The sequence below is a fragment of the Oncorhynchus mykiss genome, chromosome 1 (assembly GCF_013265735.2).
Source record: "Oncorhynchus mykiss isolate Arlee chromosome 1, USDA_OmykA_1.1, whole genome shotgun sequence".
NCBI lineage: Eukaryota > Metazoa > Chordata > Actinopteri > Salmoniformes > Salmonidae > Oncorhynchus > Oncorhynchus mykiss.
In genome coordinates, this window is record NC_048565.1 from 94572612 (window position 1) to 94591048 (window position 18437).

At 38.7% G+C, this 18437-nt stretch overlaps 1 protein-coding gene across 1 annotated transcript in view; it reads left to right on the forward strand.

Annotated features, from left to right (window-relative positions):
• The window catches only part of LOC110519363 (alpha-actinin-2), a 73446-nt gene that overhangs the window by 6604 nt on the left and 48405 nt on the right, over positions 1-18437 (forward strand). Inside the window, exons 2-3 of the mRNA XM_036989146.1 lie at positions 6578-6692; positions 6900-7019. Coding sequence (XP_036845041.1) covers positions 6578-6692; positions 6900-7019 — 235 coding nt within the window. The remainder of the gene's footprint in view (positions 1-6577; positions 6693-6899; positions 7020-18437) is intronic.

Here is an 18437-nt window from a genome sequence, read left to right on the forward strand (position 1 = left end):
CATATTGGAGTGGACACTGACCAAGTTATTATAATTGTAGCTGTCTACCACAGCATATTGGAGTGGACACTGACCAAGTTATTATAATTGTAGCTGTCTACCACAGCATATTGGAGTGGACACTGACCAAGTTATTATAATTGTAGCTGTCTACCACAGCATATTGGAGTGGACACTGACCAAGTTATTATAATTATAGCTGTCTACCACAGCATATTGGAGTGGACACTGACCAAGTTATTATAATTATAGCTGTCTACCACAGCATATTGGAGTGGACACTGACCAAGTTATTATAATTGTAGCTGTCTACCACAGCATATTGGAGTGGACACTGACCAAGTTATTATAATTATAGCTGTCTACCACAGCATATTGGAGTGGACATTGACCAAGTTATTATAATTATAGCTGTCTACCACAGCATATTGGAGTGGACACTGACCAAGTTATTATAATTGTAGCTGTCTACCACAGCATATTGGAGTGGACATTGACCAAGTTATTATAATTGTAGCTGTCTACCACAGCATATTGGAGTGGACATTGACCAAGTTATTATAATTGTAGCTGTCTACCACAGCATATTGGAGTGGACACTGACCAAGTTATTATAATTATAGCTGTCTACCACAGCATATTGGAGTGGACACTGAACAAGTTATTATAATTATAGCTGTCTACCACAGCATATTGGAGTGGACACTGACCAAGTTATTATAATTGTAGCTGTCTACCACAGCATATTGGAGTGGACACTGACCAAGTTATTATAATTATAGCTGTCTACCACAGCATATTGGAGTGGACACTGACCAAGTTATTATAATTATAGCTGTCTACCACAGCATATTGGAGTGGACATTGACCAAGTTATTATAATTATAGCTGTCTACCACAGCATATTGGAGTGGACACTGACCAAGTTATTATAATTGTAGCTGTCTACCACAGCATATTGGAGTGGACACTGACCAAGTTATTATAATTATAGCTGTCTACCACAGCATATTGGAGTTGACACTGACCAAGTTATTATAATTATAGCTGTCTACCACAGCATATTGGAGTGGACACTGACCAAGTTATTATAATTATAGCTGTCTACCATAGCATATTGGAGTGGACACTGACCAAGTTATTATAATTGTAGCTGTTTACCACAGCATATTGGAGTGGACACTGACCAAGTTATTATAATTGTAGCTGTCTACCACAGCATATTGGAGTGGACACTGACCAAGTTATTATAATTGTAGCTGTTTACCACAGCATATTGGAGTGGACACTGACCAAGTTATTATAATTGTAGCTGTCTACCACAGCATATTGGAGTGGACACTGACCAAGTTATTATAATTGTAGCTGTCTACCACAGCATATTGGAGTGGACATTGACCAAGTTATTATAATTATAGCTGTCTACCACAGCATATTGGAGTGGACACTGACCAAGTTATTATAATTGTAGCTGTTTACCACAGCATATTGGAGTGGACACTGACCAAGTTATTATAATTGTAGCTGTTTACCACAGCATATTGGAGTGGACATTGACCAAGTTATTATAATTGTAGCTGTTTACCACAGCATATTGGAGTGGACACTGACCAAGTTATTATAATTGTAGCTGTTTACCACAGCATATTGGAGTGGACACTGACCAAGTTATTCTAATTGTAGCTGTTTACCACAGCATATTGGAGTGGACACTGACCAAGTTATTATAATTGTAGCTGTCTACCACAGCATATTGGAGTGGACACTGACCAAGTTATTATAATTGTAGCTGTCTACCACAGCATATTGGAGTGGACATTGACCAAGTTATTATAATTATAGCTGTCTACCACAGCATATTGGAGTGGACATTGACCAAGTTATTATAATTGTAGCTGTCTACCACAGCATATTGGAGTGGACATTGAATTATGAATATGAGCAGAAAGTGCAGACTTTCAGCTTTAATTTGAGAGTTTTTACATCCAAATCGGGTGAAAGGTTGTAGGAATTACATCACATTTAATATGTGGCCCCTCCCTTTTAATGGACCAAAAGTAATTGGACAATTGCCTGCTCAGGTGTTCCATGGCCAGGTGTGTTATTCCCCCATTAGTTCATTTACAAGTAAGCAGATAAAAGGTAAAGTGTGACATCTGCATTTGGAATCTGTTGCTGTTTAACCCTCAATATGAAGTCCAGAGAGCCGTCACTGCCAGTGAAGCAAGACATTACTGGGCTGAAAAATCAAAAACAAACCCCTCAGAGAGACAGCAAAAACACGAGGTCCAAATCAACTATTTGGTACATTCTTTAATAAACAGAAAGAACACACTGGTGAGCTCAGGAACCAAAAGGCCCAGAAGAACAACGGAAAACAACTGTGGTGGATGACAGAATCATTCTTTCCATGGAGAAAAAAACCCCTTTTCACAACAGTTGGCCAGATCAAGAACACCCTCCAGGAGGCAGGCGTATCTGTGTCAAAGTCAACGACCAAGAGAAGACTTCACCAGAGTAAATACAGACGGTTTACCACAAGACTGTAAACCTCAAAAACAGGAAGACCACATTAGAGTTTGCCATAAAAACATGTAAAAAATAAAACAAGTTTTTTTAAAAGCCTGTACAGTTCTGGAACAACATCCTGATGAGCGATGAGACAAAGATCAACTTGTACCAGAACGATGGGAAGAGAAGAGAATGGAGAAGCATTGACTAACACCTCATCTGTGAAGCATGGAGGAGGTGGTGTTATGGCGTGGGCATGTACGGCTGTCGATGGAACTGGTTCCCTTGTATTTAGTGATGATGTGACTGCTGATAAAAAAACAACACTATGAATTCTGAAGTGTTAAGGGCTAATGTGTTAATAATGTTATTATCTGCTCAGATTCAGCCAAATGCTTCAAAACTCATTGGACGGCGCTTCACAGTGCAGATGGACAATGACCCCGAAGCAATACTGTGAAAGCAAACCAATCCTTGTATAAGGCCCAGTATCTCTACTTGCACATTCCTCTTCTGCACATTCTACCATTCCAGTGTTTTATTTGCTATATTGTAATTACTTTGCCACCATGAGCCTATGTATTGCCTTACCTCTCTTATCCTACCTCATTTGCACATGCTGTATATAGATTTGTGTACTGTATTATTGACTGTATGTTTGTTTTATTCCATGTGTAACTCTGTGTTGTTGTTTGTGTCGAACTGCTTTGCTTCATCTTGACCAGGTCGCAGTTGCAAATGAGAACTTGTTCTCAACTAGCCTACCAGGTTACTGATGGATTTTGATGGGGATTGTCACGGATCATTCCGGAACTTTCATTACGCACACCTGTCCCCTACAACCGCTGATTAGTACTTGTATAAGTGGGCCCTTTGGTTTCCCTTGTCTGTCCATTAATTGTTCCAATGTCCGTTGGTGCGTGAATACCTGTGCTGTGTGTTTTTGGGCTTTCGTGCCCTTGTGGACAGATGATTACGGGTCTCGTCCCGTAGTGTTAATCATCGTGTGTTATTTATTCGAGGTACTCCTCGCTCTTTTGTTTTGGGGATTTCTACCCTGTGTTTTGTTTACGTGTCTGTTTGGTCTTCGCCCCCGTGTCTTTATAAAAAAAAAACGTAATACGCATTCCTGCGCCTGTCTCCCGAATCTCTTCATACCAACGTGACAGGGTCTTTTCTTTTTTTAATAAGATTGACACACTGGTGCGTCAACAGACTCTTAATCAGACTATTCCAGTACTGAGTAGGTATTTACTGTTGCTAGTTTCCCTTGTACTAGGAAACATATGGGACGGCAGGTAGCCTAGTGGTTAGAGTGGAGGGACGGCAGGTAGCCTAGTGGTTAGAGTGTAGGGACGGCAGGTAGCCTAGTGGTTAGAGTGGAGGGACGGCAGGTAGCCTAGTGGTTAGAGTGTAGGGACGACAGGTAGCCTAGCGGTTAGAGTGTAGGGACGGCAGGTAGCCTAGTGGTGGGGCCTGTAACCGAAAGGTTGCTGGATCGAATCCCTGAGCTGACAAGGTACAAATCTGTCATTCTGCCACTGAACAAGGCAGTTAACCCACTGTTCACCCGGTAGGCCGTCATTGCAAATAATAATTTGTTCTTATACTGACTTGCCTCGTTAAATAAAAAAATATACATAAGAGTTTATAATGCTCCTAGTCTATGATGATCGCTGTTACTGCATCCTACTGTAAAGGCTCTGACAATCAGGAAACAAACCCTTTTTTTCCAGGGTAATGTGTTGTCAGTACAGCGTTCTCATTCACAACCATGTGTTCTGTACCGTCACGTTAACATTGAAGGACGATTGTTTGCTTTTTTCCCCCCAGCTGGGTCAACAGATTTATGATCTCAACAACCACACACAAGAGTACGTCGCATCAGACCAGGAGGAGAACCTTTGTGACTTCAATGACAACCGTGACAACTTCAGTCACACTCATAAATTACAGCCAGCGCTGAAATCCAACCACCTTGTGAATTACACTGTGCTGCGGACACGGGCAGGGAGGGAGACATGCCAGGGGGAAGAACAGACCGTGTCACTCCTGGCCCAGTCTGACAGAGGGTTATGGGAATGGACTGTATTGGGTTTCAGGAGGGTCCAAAATCAGCCTCACTGCTCTCTCTACCCTCTCTATGACTACAGGTTATAACTACAGGTTATAACAGGAAAACACTGCTCTCTCTACCCTCTCTATGACTACAGGTTATAACTACAGGTTATAACTACAGGTTATAACAGGAAAACACTGCTCTCTACCCTCTCTATAACTACAGGTTATAACTACAGGTTATAACAGGAAAACACTGCTCTCTATACACTCTCTATGACTATAGGTTATAACTACAGGTTATAACAGGAAAACACTAGTCTCTCTATGACTACAGGTTATAACAGGAAAACACTGCTCTCTCTACCCTCTCTATGACTATAGGTTATAACTACAGGTTATAACAGGAAAACACTGCTCTCTATACACTCTCTATGACTACAGGTTATAACTACAGGTTATAACAGGAAAACACTGCTCTCTACCCTCTCTATGACTACAGGTTATAACTACAGGTTATAACAGGAAAACACTGCTCTCTACCCTCTCTATAACTACAGGTTATAACTACAGGTTATAACAGGAAAACACTGCTCTCTATACACTCTCTATAACTACAGGTTATAACTACAGGTTATAACAGGAAAACACTGCTCTCTCTACCCTCTCTATAACTACAGGTTATAACTACAGGTTATAACAGGAAAACACTGCTCTCTCTATAACTACAGGTTATAACTACAGGTTATAACTACAGGTTATAACAGGAAAACACTGCTCTCTACCCTCTCTATAACTACAGGTTATAACTATAGGTTATAACAGGAAAACACTGCTCTCTCTACCCTCTCTATGACTACAGGTTATAACTATAGGTTATAACAGGAAAACACTGCTCTCTCTACCCTCTCTATAACTACAGGTTATAACTACAGGTTATAAAAGGAAAACACTGCTCTCTACCCTCTCTATAACTACAGGTTATAACTATAGGTTATAACAGGAAAACATTGCTCTCTCTACCCTCTCTATGACTACAGGTTATAACTACAGGTTATAACTACAGGTTATAACAGGAAAACACTGCTCTCTCTACCCTCTCTATAACTACAGGTTATAACTACAGGTTATAACAGCAAAACACTGCTCTCTCTACCCTCTCTATAACTACAGGTTATAACAGGAAAACACTGCTCTCTACCCTCTCTATGATAACTACAGGTTATAACTACAGGTTATAACTACAGGTTATAACAGGAAAACACTGCTCTCTCTACCCTCTCTATAACTACAGGTTATAACTACAGGTTATAACAGGAAAACACTGCTCTCTACCCTCTCTATGATAACTACAGGTTATAACTACAGGTTATAACAGGAAAACACTGCTCTCTCTACCCTCTCTATAACTACAGGTTATAACTCTAGGTTATAATAGGAAAAAACTGTTCTCTACCCTCTCTATAACTACAGGTTATAACTACAGGTTATAGCAGGGAAACACAGCTTTATACAGAGGATGGATAAAGATAACCCCCAAGCACTTTTCTTCCCAGAGCTCAAAGCTCTGCCATGTATGTTGTCTGGTAAATGATACCCCAATAATGCTCTCTGACCACCGATTCATGGGTCTGAACGAGCGGCCAGCTGTCTGTGTGTAACCGATGTAAAACGGCTAGCTAGTTAGCGGTGGTGCGCGCTAATAGCGTTTCAATCGGGTGACGTCACTCGCTCTGAGACCTAGAAGCACTTGTTCCCCTTTGCTCTGCAAGGGCCGCGGCTTTTTGTGGCGCGATGGGCAACGATGCTTCGTGGGTGTCAGTTGTTGATGCGTGCAGAGGGTCCCTGGTTCGAGCCCGGGTCGGGGCTCTGTAAACTGTTACATGTGCAACCGAACAGAGATTGCTTTGTTTACAGAGAAAACGCCAAGACACACGAAAGAGTCAGACACAAGGACTAACCTGTGTTGATTGGACTCGTTGTTGAGCCGTACGTCTGTTGTGCTCAGACTTTCACAGCCTGGTGCAACTCTCACCTGAGGAAGGCTGGGACTGGGATTGAAAACATCGAGGAGGACTTCAGGAACGGACTGAAACTCATGCTGCTGCTGGAAGTCATTTCTGGTACATCGTCTCTCTGTGTGTGTGTGTGTGTGTGTGTGTGTGTGTGTGTGTGTGTGCGCGTGTGTGTGTGTGTGTGTGTGTGTGTGTGTGTGTGTGGCTATTGGCACCCACTGATAGTTATTCTGAAAGGTGTGTCCGATACGTCAATACAGCCGCAGAGTCTCCTCTTCCTCAGGTGAATGACTTCACATGTCTCCTCTTCCTCAGGTGAAAGACTTCCTAAACCAGACAGAGGGAAAATGCGCTTCCACAAAATAGCCAACGTCAACAAAGCTCTGGAGTACATAACCAGCAAAGGAGTCAAGCTGGTCTCCATTGGAGCTGAAGGTACGTTATAGATCTATTTCACCCCAGCTGAAGGTACATTATAGATCTATTTCCCCACAGCTGAAGGTACGTTATAGATCTATTTCACCACAGCTGAAGGTATGTTATAGATCTATTTCACCACAGCTGAAGGTATGTTATAGATCTATTTCACCACAGCTGAAGGTATGTTATAGATCTATTTCACCACAGCTGAAGGTACATTATAGATCTATTTCACCACAGCTGAAGGTATGTTATAGATCTATTTCACCCCAGCTGAAGGTACATTATAGATCTATTTCCCCACAGCTGAAGGTATGTTATAGATCTATTTCACCACAGCTGAAGGTATGTTATAGATCTATTTCACCACAGCTGAAGGTATGTTATAGATCTATTTCACCACAGCTGAAGGTACATTATAGATCTATTTCACCACAGCTGAAGGTATGTTATAGATCTATTTCACCCCAGCTGAAGGTATGTTATAGATCTATTTAACCACAGCTGAAGGTACATTATAGATATATTTCACCACAGCTGAAGGTATGTTATAGATCTATTTCACCACAGCTGAAGGTACATTATAGATCTATTTCACCACAGCTGAAGGTATGTTATAGATCTATTTCACCACAGCTGAAGGTACATTATAGATCTATTTCACCACAGCTGAAGGTACATTATAGATCTATTTCACCACAGCTGAAGGTACGTTATAGATCTATATCACCACAGCTGAAGGTATGTTATAGATCTATTTCACCACAGCTGAAGGTACATTATAGATCTATTTCACCACAGCTGAAGGTACATTATAGATCTATTTCACCACAGCTGAAGGTATGTTATAGATCTATTTCACCACAGCTGAAGGTACATTATAGATCTATTTCACCACAGCTGAAGGTACATTATAGATCTATATCACCACAGCTGAAGGTATGTTATAGATCTATTTCACCACAGCTGAAGGTACGTTACAGATCTATATCACCACAGCTGAAGGTATGTTATAGATCTATTTCACCACAGCTGAAGGTATGTTATAGATCTATTTCACCACAGCTGAAGGTACATTATAGATCTATTTCACCACAGCTGAAGGTACGTTATAGACCTATTTCACCACAGCTGAAGGTATGTTATAGATCTATTTCACCACAGCTGAAGGTATGTTATAGATCTATTTCACCACAGCTGAAGGTACATTATAGATCTATTTCACCACAGCTGAAGGTACATTATAGATCTATTTCACCACAGCTGAAGGTACATTATAGATCTATTTCACCACAGCTGAAGGTATGTTATAGATCTATTTCACCACAGCTGAAGGTATGTTATAGATCTATTTCACCACATCTGAAGGTACGTTATAGATCTATTTCACCACAGTTGAAGGTACATTATAGATCTATTTCACCACAGCTGAAGGTACGTTATAGATCTATTTCACCACAGCTGAAGGTATGTTATAGATCTATTTCACCACAGCTGAAGGTATGTTATAGATCTATTTCACCACATCTGAAGGTACGTTATAGATCTATTTCATCACAGCTGAAGGTATGTTATAGATCTATTTCACCACAGCTGAAGGTACGTTATAGATCTATATCACCACAGCTGAAGGTATGTTATAGATCTATATCACCACAGCTGAAGGTACGTTATAGATCTATATCACCACAGCTGAAGGTATGTTATAGATCTATTTCACCACAGCTGAAGGTACATTATAGATCTATTTCACCACAGCTGAAGGTACGTTATAGATCTATTTCACCACAGCTGAAGGTACGTTATAGATCTATTTCACCACAGCTGAAGGTATGTTATAGATCTATTTCACCACAGCTGAAGGTATGTTATAGATCTATTTCACCACAGCTGAAGGTACGTTATAGATCTATTTCACCACAGCTGAAGGTACATTATAGATCTATTTCACCACAGCTGAAGGTATGTTATAGACCTATTTCACCACAGCTGAAGGTATGTTATAGATCTATTTCACCACAGCTGAAGGTACATTATAGATCTATTTCACCACAGCTGAAGGTACGTTATAGATCTATTTCACCACAGCTGAAGGTATGTTATAGACCTATTTCACCACAGCTGAAGGTATGTTATAGATCTATTTCACCACAGCTGAAGGTACGTTATAGATCTATTTCACCACAGCTGAAGGTACGTTATAGATCTATTTCACCACAGCTGAAGGTATGTTATAGATCTATTTCACCACAGCTGAAGGTATGTTATAGATCTATTTCACCACAGCTGAAGGTATGTTATAGATCTATTTCCTCACAGCTGAAGGTATGTTATAGATCTATTTCACCACAGCTGAAGGTATGTTATAGATCTATTTCACCACAGCTGAAGGTATGTTATAGATCTATTTCACCACAGCTGAAGGTATGTTATAGATCTATTTCCTCACAGCTGAAGGTATGTTATAGATCTATTTCACCACAGCTGAAGGTATGTTATAGATCTATTTCACCACAGCTGAAGGTATGTTATAGATCTATTTCACCACAGCTGAAGGTATGTTATAGATCTATTTCACCACAGCTGAAGGTATGTTATAGATCTATTTCACCACAGATGAAGGTATGTTATAGATCTATTTCACCACAGCTGAAGGTACATTATAGATCTATTTCACCACAGCTGAAGGTACATTATAGATCTATTTCACCACAGCTGAAGGTACATTATAGATCTATTTCACCACAGCTGAAGGTACATTATAGATATATTTCACCACAGCTGAAGGTGTATCTATTTCACCACAGCTGAAGGTGTATCTATTTCACCACAGCTGAAGGTATGTTATAGATCTATTTCACCACAGCTGAAGGTATGTTATAGCTCTATTTCACCACAGCTGACGGTATGTTATAGATCTATTTCACCACAGCTGAAGGTATGTTGTAGATCTATTTCACCACAGCTGAAGGTGTATCTATTTCACCACAGCTGAAGGTACATTATAGCTCTATTTCACCACAGCTGAAGGTATGTTATAGATCTATTTCACCACAGCTGAAGGTACGTTATAGATCTATTTCACCACAGCTGAAGGTACATTATAGATCTATTTCACCACAGCTGAAGGTACGTTATAGATCTATTTCACCACAGCTGAAGGTACATTATAGATCTATTTCACCACAGCTGAAAGTACATTATAGATCTATTTCCCCACAGCTGAAAGTGTATCTATTTCACCACAGCTGAAGGTATGTTATAGATCTATTTCACCACAGCTGAAGGTACGTTATAGATCTATTTCACCACAGCTGAAGGTACATTATAGATCTATTTCACCACAGCTGAAAGTACATTATAGATCTATTTCCCCACAGCTGAAAGTGTATCTATTTCACCACAGCTGAAGGTATGTTATAGATCTATTTCACCACAGCTGAAGGTACGTTATAGATCTATTTCACCACAGCTGAAGGTATGTTATAGCTCTATTTCCCCACAGCTGAAGGTACATTATAGATCTATTTCACCACAGCTGAAGGTACATTATAGATATATTTCACCACAGCTGAAGGTGTATCTATTTCACCACAGCTGAAGGTGTATCTATTTCACCACAGCTGAAGGAATGTTATAGATCTATTTCACCACAGCTGAAGGTATGTTATAGCTCTATTTCACCACAGCTGAAGGTGTATCTATTTCACCACAGCTGAAGGTATGTTATAGATCTATTTCACCACAGCTGAAGGTATGTTATAGCTCTATTTCACCACAGCTGAAGGTACGTTATAGATCTATTTCCCCACAGCTGAAGGTATGTTATAGATCTATTTCACCACAGCTGAAGGTACGTTATAGATCTATATCACCACAGCTGAAGGTATGTTATAGATCTATATCACCACAGCTGAAGGTACGTTATAGATCTATATCACCACAGCTGAAGGTATGTTATAGATCTATTTCACCACAGCTGAAGGTACATTATAGATCTATTTCACCACAGCTGAAGGTACGTTATAGATCTATTTCACCACAGCTGAAGGTACGTTATAGATCTATTTCACCACAGCTGAAGGTATGTTATAGATCTATTTCACCACAGCTGAAGGTATGTTATAGATCTATTTCACCACAGCTGAAGGTACGTTATAGATCTATTTCACCACAGCTGAAGGTACATTATAGATCTATTTCACCACAGCTGAAGGTATGTTATAGACCTATTTCACCACAGCTGAAGGTATGTTATAGATCTATTTCACCACAGCTGAAGGTACATTATAGATCTATTTCACCACAGCTGAAGGTACGTTATAGATCTATTTCACCACAGCTGAAGGTATGTTATAGACCTATTTCACCACAGCTGAAGGTATGTTATAGATCTATTTCACCACAGCTGAAGGTACGTTATAGATCTATTTCACCACAGCTGAAGGTACGTTATAGATCTATTTCACCACAGCTGAAGGTATGTTATAGATCTATTTCACCACAGCTGAAGGTATGTTATAGATCTATTTCACCACAGCTGAAGGTATGTTATAGATCTATTTCCTCACAGCTGAAGGTATGTTATAGATCTATTTCACCACAGCTGAAGGTATGTTATAGATCTATTTCACCACAGCTGAAGGTATGTTATAGATCTATTTCACCACAGCTGAAGGTATGTTATAGATCTATTTCCTCACAGCTGAAGGTATGTTATAGATCTATTTCACCACAGCTGAAGGTATGTTATAGATCTATTTCACCACAGCTGAAGGTATGTTATAGATCTATTTCACCACAGCTGAAGGTATGTTATAGATCTATTTCCTCACAGCTGAAGGTACATTATAGATCTATTTCACCACAGCTGAAAGTACATTATAGATCTATTTCCCCACAGCTGAAAGTGTATCTATTTCACCACAGCTGAAGGTATGTTATAGATCTATTTCACCACAGCTGAAGGTACATTATAGATCTATTTCACCACAGCTGAAGGTACATTATAGATCTATTTCACCACAGCTGAAGGTACATTATAGATCTATTTCACCACAGCTGAAGGTACATTATAGATCTATTTCACCACAGCTGAAGGTATGTTATAGATCTATTTCACCACAGCTGAAGGTATGTTATAGATCTATTTCACCACATCTGAAGGTACGTTATAGATCTATTTCACCACAGTTGAAGGTACATTATAGATCTATTTCACCACAGCTGAAGGTACGTTATAGATCTATTTCATCACAGCTGAAGGTATGTTATAGATCTATTTCACCACAGCTGAAGGTACGTTATAGATCTATATCACCACAGCTGAAGGTATGTTATAGATCTATATCACCACAGCTGAAGGTACGTTATAGATCTATATCACCACAGCTGAAGGTATGTTATAGATCTATTTCACCACAGCTGAAGGTACATTATAGATCTATTTCACCACAGCTGAAGGTACGTTATAGATCTATTTCACCACAGCTGAAGGTACGTTATAGATCTATTTCACCACAGCTGAAGGTATGTTATAGATCTATTTCACCACAGCTGAAGGTATGTTATAGATCTATTTCACCACAGCTGAAGGTACGTTATAGATCTATTTCACCACAGCTGAAGGTACATTATAGATCTATTTCACCACAGCTGAAGGTATGTTATAGACCTATTTCACCACAGCTGAAGGTATGTTATAGATCTATTTCACCACAGCTGAAGGTACATTATAGATCTATTTCACCACAGCTGAAGGTACGTTATAGATCTATTTCACCACAGCTGAAGGTATGTTATAGACCTATTTCACCACAGCTGAAGGTATGTTATAGATCTATTTCACCACAGCTGAAGGTACGTTATAGATCTATTTCACCACAGCTGAAGGTACGTTATAGATCTATTTCACCACAGCTGAAGGTATGTTATAGATCTATTTCACCACAGCTGAAGGTATGTTATAGATCTATTTCACCACAGCTGAAGGTATGTTATAGATCTATTTCCTCACAGCTGAAGGTATGTTATAGATCTATTTCACCACAGCTGAAGGTATGTTATAGATCTATTTCACCACAGCTGAAGGTATGTTATAGATCTATTTCACCACAGCTGAAGGTATGTTATAGATCTATTTCCTCACAGCTGAAGGTATGTTATAGATCTATTTCACCACAGCTGAAGGTATGTTATAGATCTATTTCACCACAGCTGAAGGTATGTTATAGATCTATTTCACCACAGCTGAAGGTATGTTATAGATCTATTTCCTCACAGCTGAAGGTACATTATAGATCTATTTCACCACAGCTGAAAGTACATTATAGATCTATTTCCCCACAGCTGAAAGTGTATCTATTTCACCACAGCTGAAGGTACATTATAGATCTATTTCACCACAGCTGAAGGTACATTATAGATCTATTTCACCACAGCTGAAGGTACATTATAGATCTATTTCACCACAGCTGAAGGTACATTATAGATATATTTCACCACAGCTGAAGGTGTATCTATTTCACCACAGCTGAAGGTGTATCTATTTCACCACAGCTGAAGGTATGTTATAGATCTATTTCACCACAGCTGAAGGTATGTTATAGCTCTATTTCACCACAGCTGACGGTATGTTATAGATCTATTTCACCACAGCTGAAGGTATGTTGTAGATCTATTTCACCACAGCTGAAGGTGTATCTATTTCACCACAGCTGAAGGTACATTATAGCTCTATTTCACCACAGCTGAAGGTATGTTATAGATCTATTTCACCACAGCTGAAGGTACGTTATAGATCTATTTCACCACAGCTGAAGGTACATTATAGATCTATTTCACCACAGCTGAAGGTACGTTATAGATCTATTTCACCACAGCTGAAGGTACATTATAGATCTATTTCACCACAGCTGAAAGTACATTATAGATCTATTTCCCCACAGCTGAAAGTGTATCTATTTCACCACAGCTGAAGGTATGTTATAGATCTATTTCACCACAGCTGAAGGTACGTTATAGATCTATTTCACCACAGCTGAAGGTACATTATAGATCTATTTCACCACAGCTGAAAGTACATTATAGATCTATTTCCCCACAGCTGAAAGTGTATCTATTTCACCACAGCTGAAGGTATGTTATAGATCTATTTCACCACAGCTGAAGGTACGTTATAGATCTATTTCACCACAGCTGAAGGTATGTTATAGCTCTATTTCCCCACAGCTGAAGGTACATTATAGATCTATTTCACCACAGCTGAAGGTACATTATAGATATATTTCACCACAGCTGAAGGTGTATCTATTTCACCACAGCTGAAGGTGTATCTATTTCACCACAGCTGAAGGAATGTTATAGATCTATTTCACCACAGCTGAAGGTATGTTATAGCTCTATTTCACCACAGCTGAAGGTGTATCTATTTCACCACAGCTGAAGGTATGTTATAGATCTATTTCACCACAGCTGAAGGTATGTTATAGCTCTATTTCACCACAGCTGAAGGTACGTTATAGATCTATTTCCCCACAGCTGAAGGTATGTTATAGATCTATTTCACCACAGCTGAAGGTACGTTATAGATCTATATCACCACAGCTGAAGGTATGTTATAGATCTATATCACCACAGCTGAAGGTACGTTATAGATCTATATCACCACAGCTGAAGGTATGTTATAGATCTATTTCACCACAGCTGAAGGTACATTATAGATCTATTTCACCACAGCTGAAGGTACGTTATAGATCTATTTCACCACAGCTGAAGGTACGTTATAGATCTATTTCACCACAGCTGAAGGTATGTTATAGATCTATTTCACCACAGCTGAAGGTATGTTATAGATCTATTTCACCACAGCTGAAGGTACGTTATAGATCTATTTCACCACAGCTGAAGGTACATTATAGATCTATTTCACCACAGCTGAAGGTATGTTATAGACCTATTTCACCACAGCTGAAGGTATGTTATAGATCTATTTCACCACAGCTGAAGGTACATTATAGATCTATTTCACCACAGCTGAAGGTACGTTATAGATCTATTTCACCACAGCTGAAGGTATGTTATAGACCTATTTCACCACAGCTGAAGGTATGTTATAGATCTATTTCACCACAGCTGAAGGTACGTTATAGATCTATTTCACCACAGCTGAAGGTACGTTATAGATCTATTTCACCACAGCTGAAGGTATGTTATAGATCTATTTCACCACAGCTGAAGGTATGTTATAGATCTATTTCACCACAGCTGAAGGTATGTTATAGATCTATTTCCTCACAGCTGAAGGTATGTTATAGATCTATTTCACCACAGCTGAAGGTATGTTATAGATCTATTTCACCACAGCTGAAGGTATGTTATAGATCTATTTCACCACAGCTGAAGGTATGTTATAGATCTATTTCCTCACAGCTGAAGGTATGTTATAGATCTATTTCACCACAGCTGAAGGTATGTTATAGATCTATTTCACCACAGCTGAAGGTATGTTATAGATCTATTTCACCACAGCTGAAGGTATGTTATAGATCTATTTCCTCACAGCTGAAGGTACATTATAGATCTATTTCACCACAGCTGAAAGTACATTATAGATCTATTTCCCCACAGCTGAAAGTGTATCTATTTCACCACAGCTGAAGGTATGTTATAGATCTATTTCACCACAGCTGAAGGTACATTATAGATCTATTTCACCACAGCTGAAGGTACATTATAGATCTATTTCACCACAGCTGAAGGTACATTATAGATATATTTCACCACAGCTGAAGGTGTATCTATTTCACCACAGCTGAAGGTGTATCTATTTCACCACAGCTGAAGGTATGTTATAGATCTATTTCACCACAGCTGAAGGTATGTTATAGCTCTATTTCACCACAGCTGACGGTATGTTATAGATCTATTTCACCACAGCTGAAGGTATGTTGTAGATCTATTTCACCACAGCTGAAGGTGTATCTATTTCACCACAGCTGAAGGTACATTATAGCTCTATTTCACCACAGCTGAAGGTATGTTATAGATCTATTTCACCACAGCTGAAGGTACGTTATAGATCTATTTCACCACAGCTGAAGGTATGTTATAGATCTATTTCACCACAGCTGAAGGTATGTTATAGATCTATTTCACCACAGCTGAAGGTACGTTATAGATCTATTTCACCACAGCTGAAGGTACATTATAGATCTATTTCACCACAGCTGAAGGTACGTTATAGATCTATTTCACCACAGCTGAAGGTACATTATAGATCTATTTCACCACAGCTGAAAGTACATTATAGATCTATTTCCCCACAGCTGAAAGTGTATCTATTTCACCACAGCTGAAGGTATGTTATAGATCTATTTCACCACAGCTGAAGGTACGTTATAGATCTATTTCACCACAGCTGAAGGTACATTATAGATCTATTTCACCACAGCTGAAAGTACATTATAGATCTATTTCCCCACAGCTGAAAGTGTATCTATTTCACCACAGCTGAAGGTATGTTATAGATCTATTTCACCACAGCTGAAGGTACGTTATAGATCTATTTCACCACAGCTGAAGGTATGTTATAGCTCTATTTCCCCACAGCTGAAGGTACATTATAGATCTATTTCACCACAGCTGAAGGTACATTATAGATATATTTCACCACAGCTGAAGGTGTATCTATTTCACCACAGCTGAAGGTGTATCTATTTCACCACAGCTGAAGGTATGTTATAGATCTATTTCACCACAGCTGAAGGTATGTTATAGCTCTATTTCACCACAGCTGAAGGTGTATCTATTTCACCACAGCTGAAGGTATGTTATAGATCTATTTCACCACAGCTGAAGGTATGTTATAGCTCTATTTCACCACAGCTGAAGGTACGTTATAGATCTATTTCCCCACAGCTGAAGGTATGTTATAGATCTATTTCACCACAGCTGAAGGTATGTTATAGATCTATTTCACCACAGCTGAAGGTATGTTATAGCTCTATTTCACCACAGCTGACGGTATGTTATAGATCTATTTCACCACAGCTGAAGGTATGTTATAGATCTATTTCACCACAGCTGAAGGTATGTTATAGATCTATTTCACCACAGCTGAAGGTATGTTATAGATCTATTTCCTCACAGCTGAAGGTATGTTATAGATCTATTTCACCACAGCTGAAGGTACATTATAGATCTATTTCACCACAGCTGAAGGTATGTTATAGATCTATTTCACCACAGCTGAAGGTACATTATAGATCTATTTCACCACAGCTGAAGGTACATTATAGATCTATTTCACCACAGCTGAAGGTACATTATAGATCTATTTCACCACAGCTGAAGGTGTATCTATTTCACCACAGCTGAAGGTACATTATAGATCTATTTCACCACAGCTGAAGGTATGTTATAGATCTATTTCACCACAGCTGAAGGTACGTTATAGATCTATTTCACCACAGCTGAAGGTATGTTATAGATCTATTTCACCACAGCTGAAGGTACGTTATAGATCTAGTTTCCTTTTATTTATACCATGTTAACTGTAAGTACTACTGAATACTACAGCAAATACTATAGTATTCACTGCAGGGTTTTAGGTGGACTTTAGGTGAACTTTAGGACTTCAATATTTGGATTTGATTGTCTAATTGTATGTAGAAGTACTGCACTGTTAAAAAACAATATTTTTTTTTTTACCTGAAAATCAATCTGTAGATTTTCCTAATTACATTTTGTGCCAGGATATAAAACGTCTGTTTTGGTAGATTTGTGTACATATCAAAATACTGAAACTTGCCGGCTGTTAACTTTAAAATGATTGGAATGAATTACCCAAAGAGAGTGTAAAGAAGATTTTCAGTGCTTGTTACTTTTTAGTCCGCAAAAACACTACAACGAATACTATAGTATTTATACCATGGTATACTATAGTATTTATACCACAGTATACTATAGTATTTATACCACAGTATACTATAGTAGTTACACCACAGTATACTATAGTATTTATAACACAGTATACTATAATATTTATACCACAGTATACTATAGTATTTATACCACAGTATACTATAGTATTTACACCACAGTATACTATAGTATTTATAACACAGTATACTATAGTATTTATACCACAGTATACTATAGTATTTACACCACAGTATACTATAGTATTTATAACACAGTATACTATAGTATTTATACCACAGTATACTATAATATTTATACCACGGTATACTATAGTATTTATACCATGGTATACTATAGTATTTATACCACAGTATACTATAGTATTTATACCACAGTATACTATAGTAGTTACACCACAGTATACTATAGTATTTACACCACAGTATACTATAGTATTTACACCATAGTATACTATAGTATTTACACCACAGTAAACTATAGTATTTACAC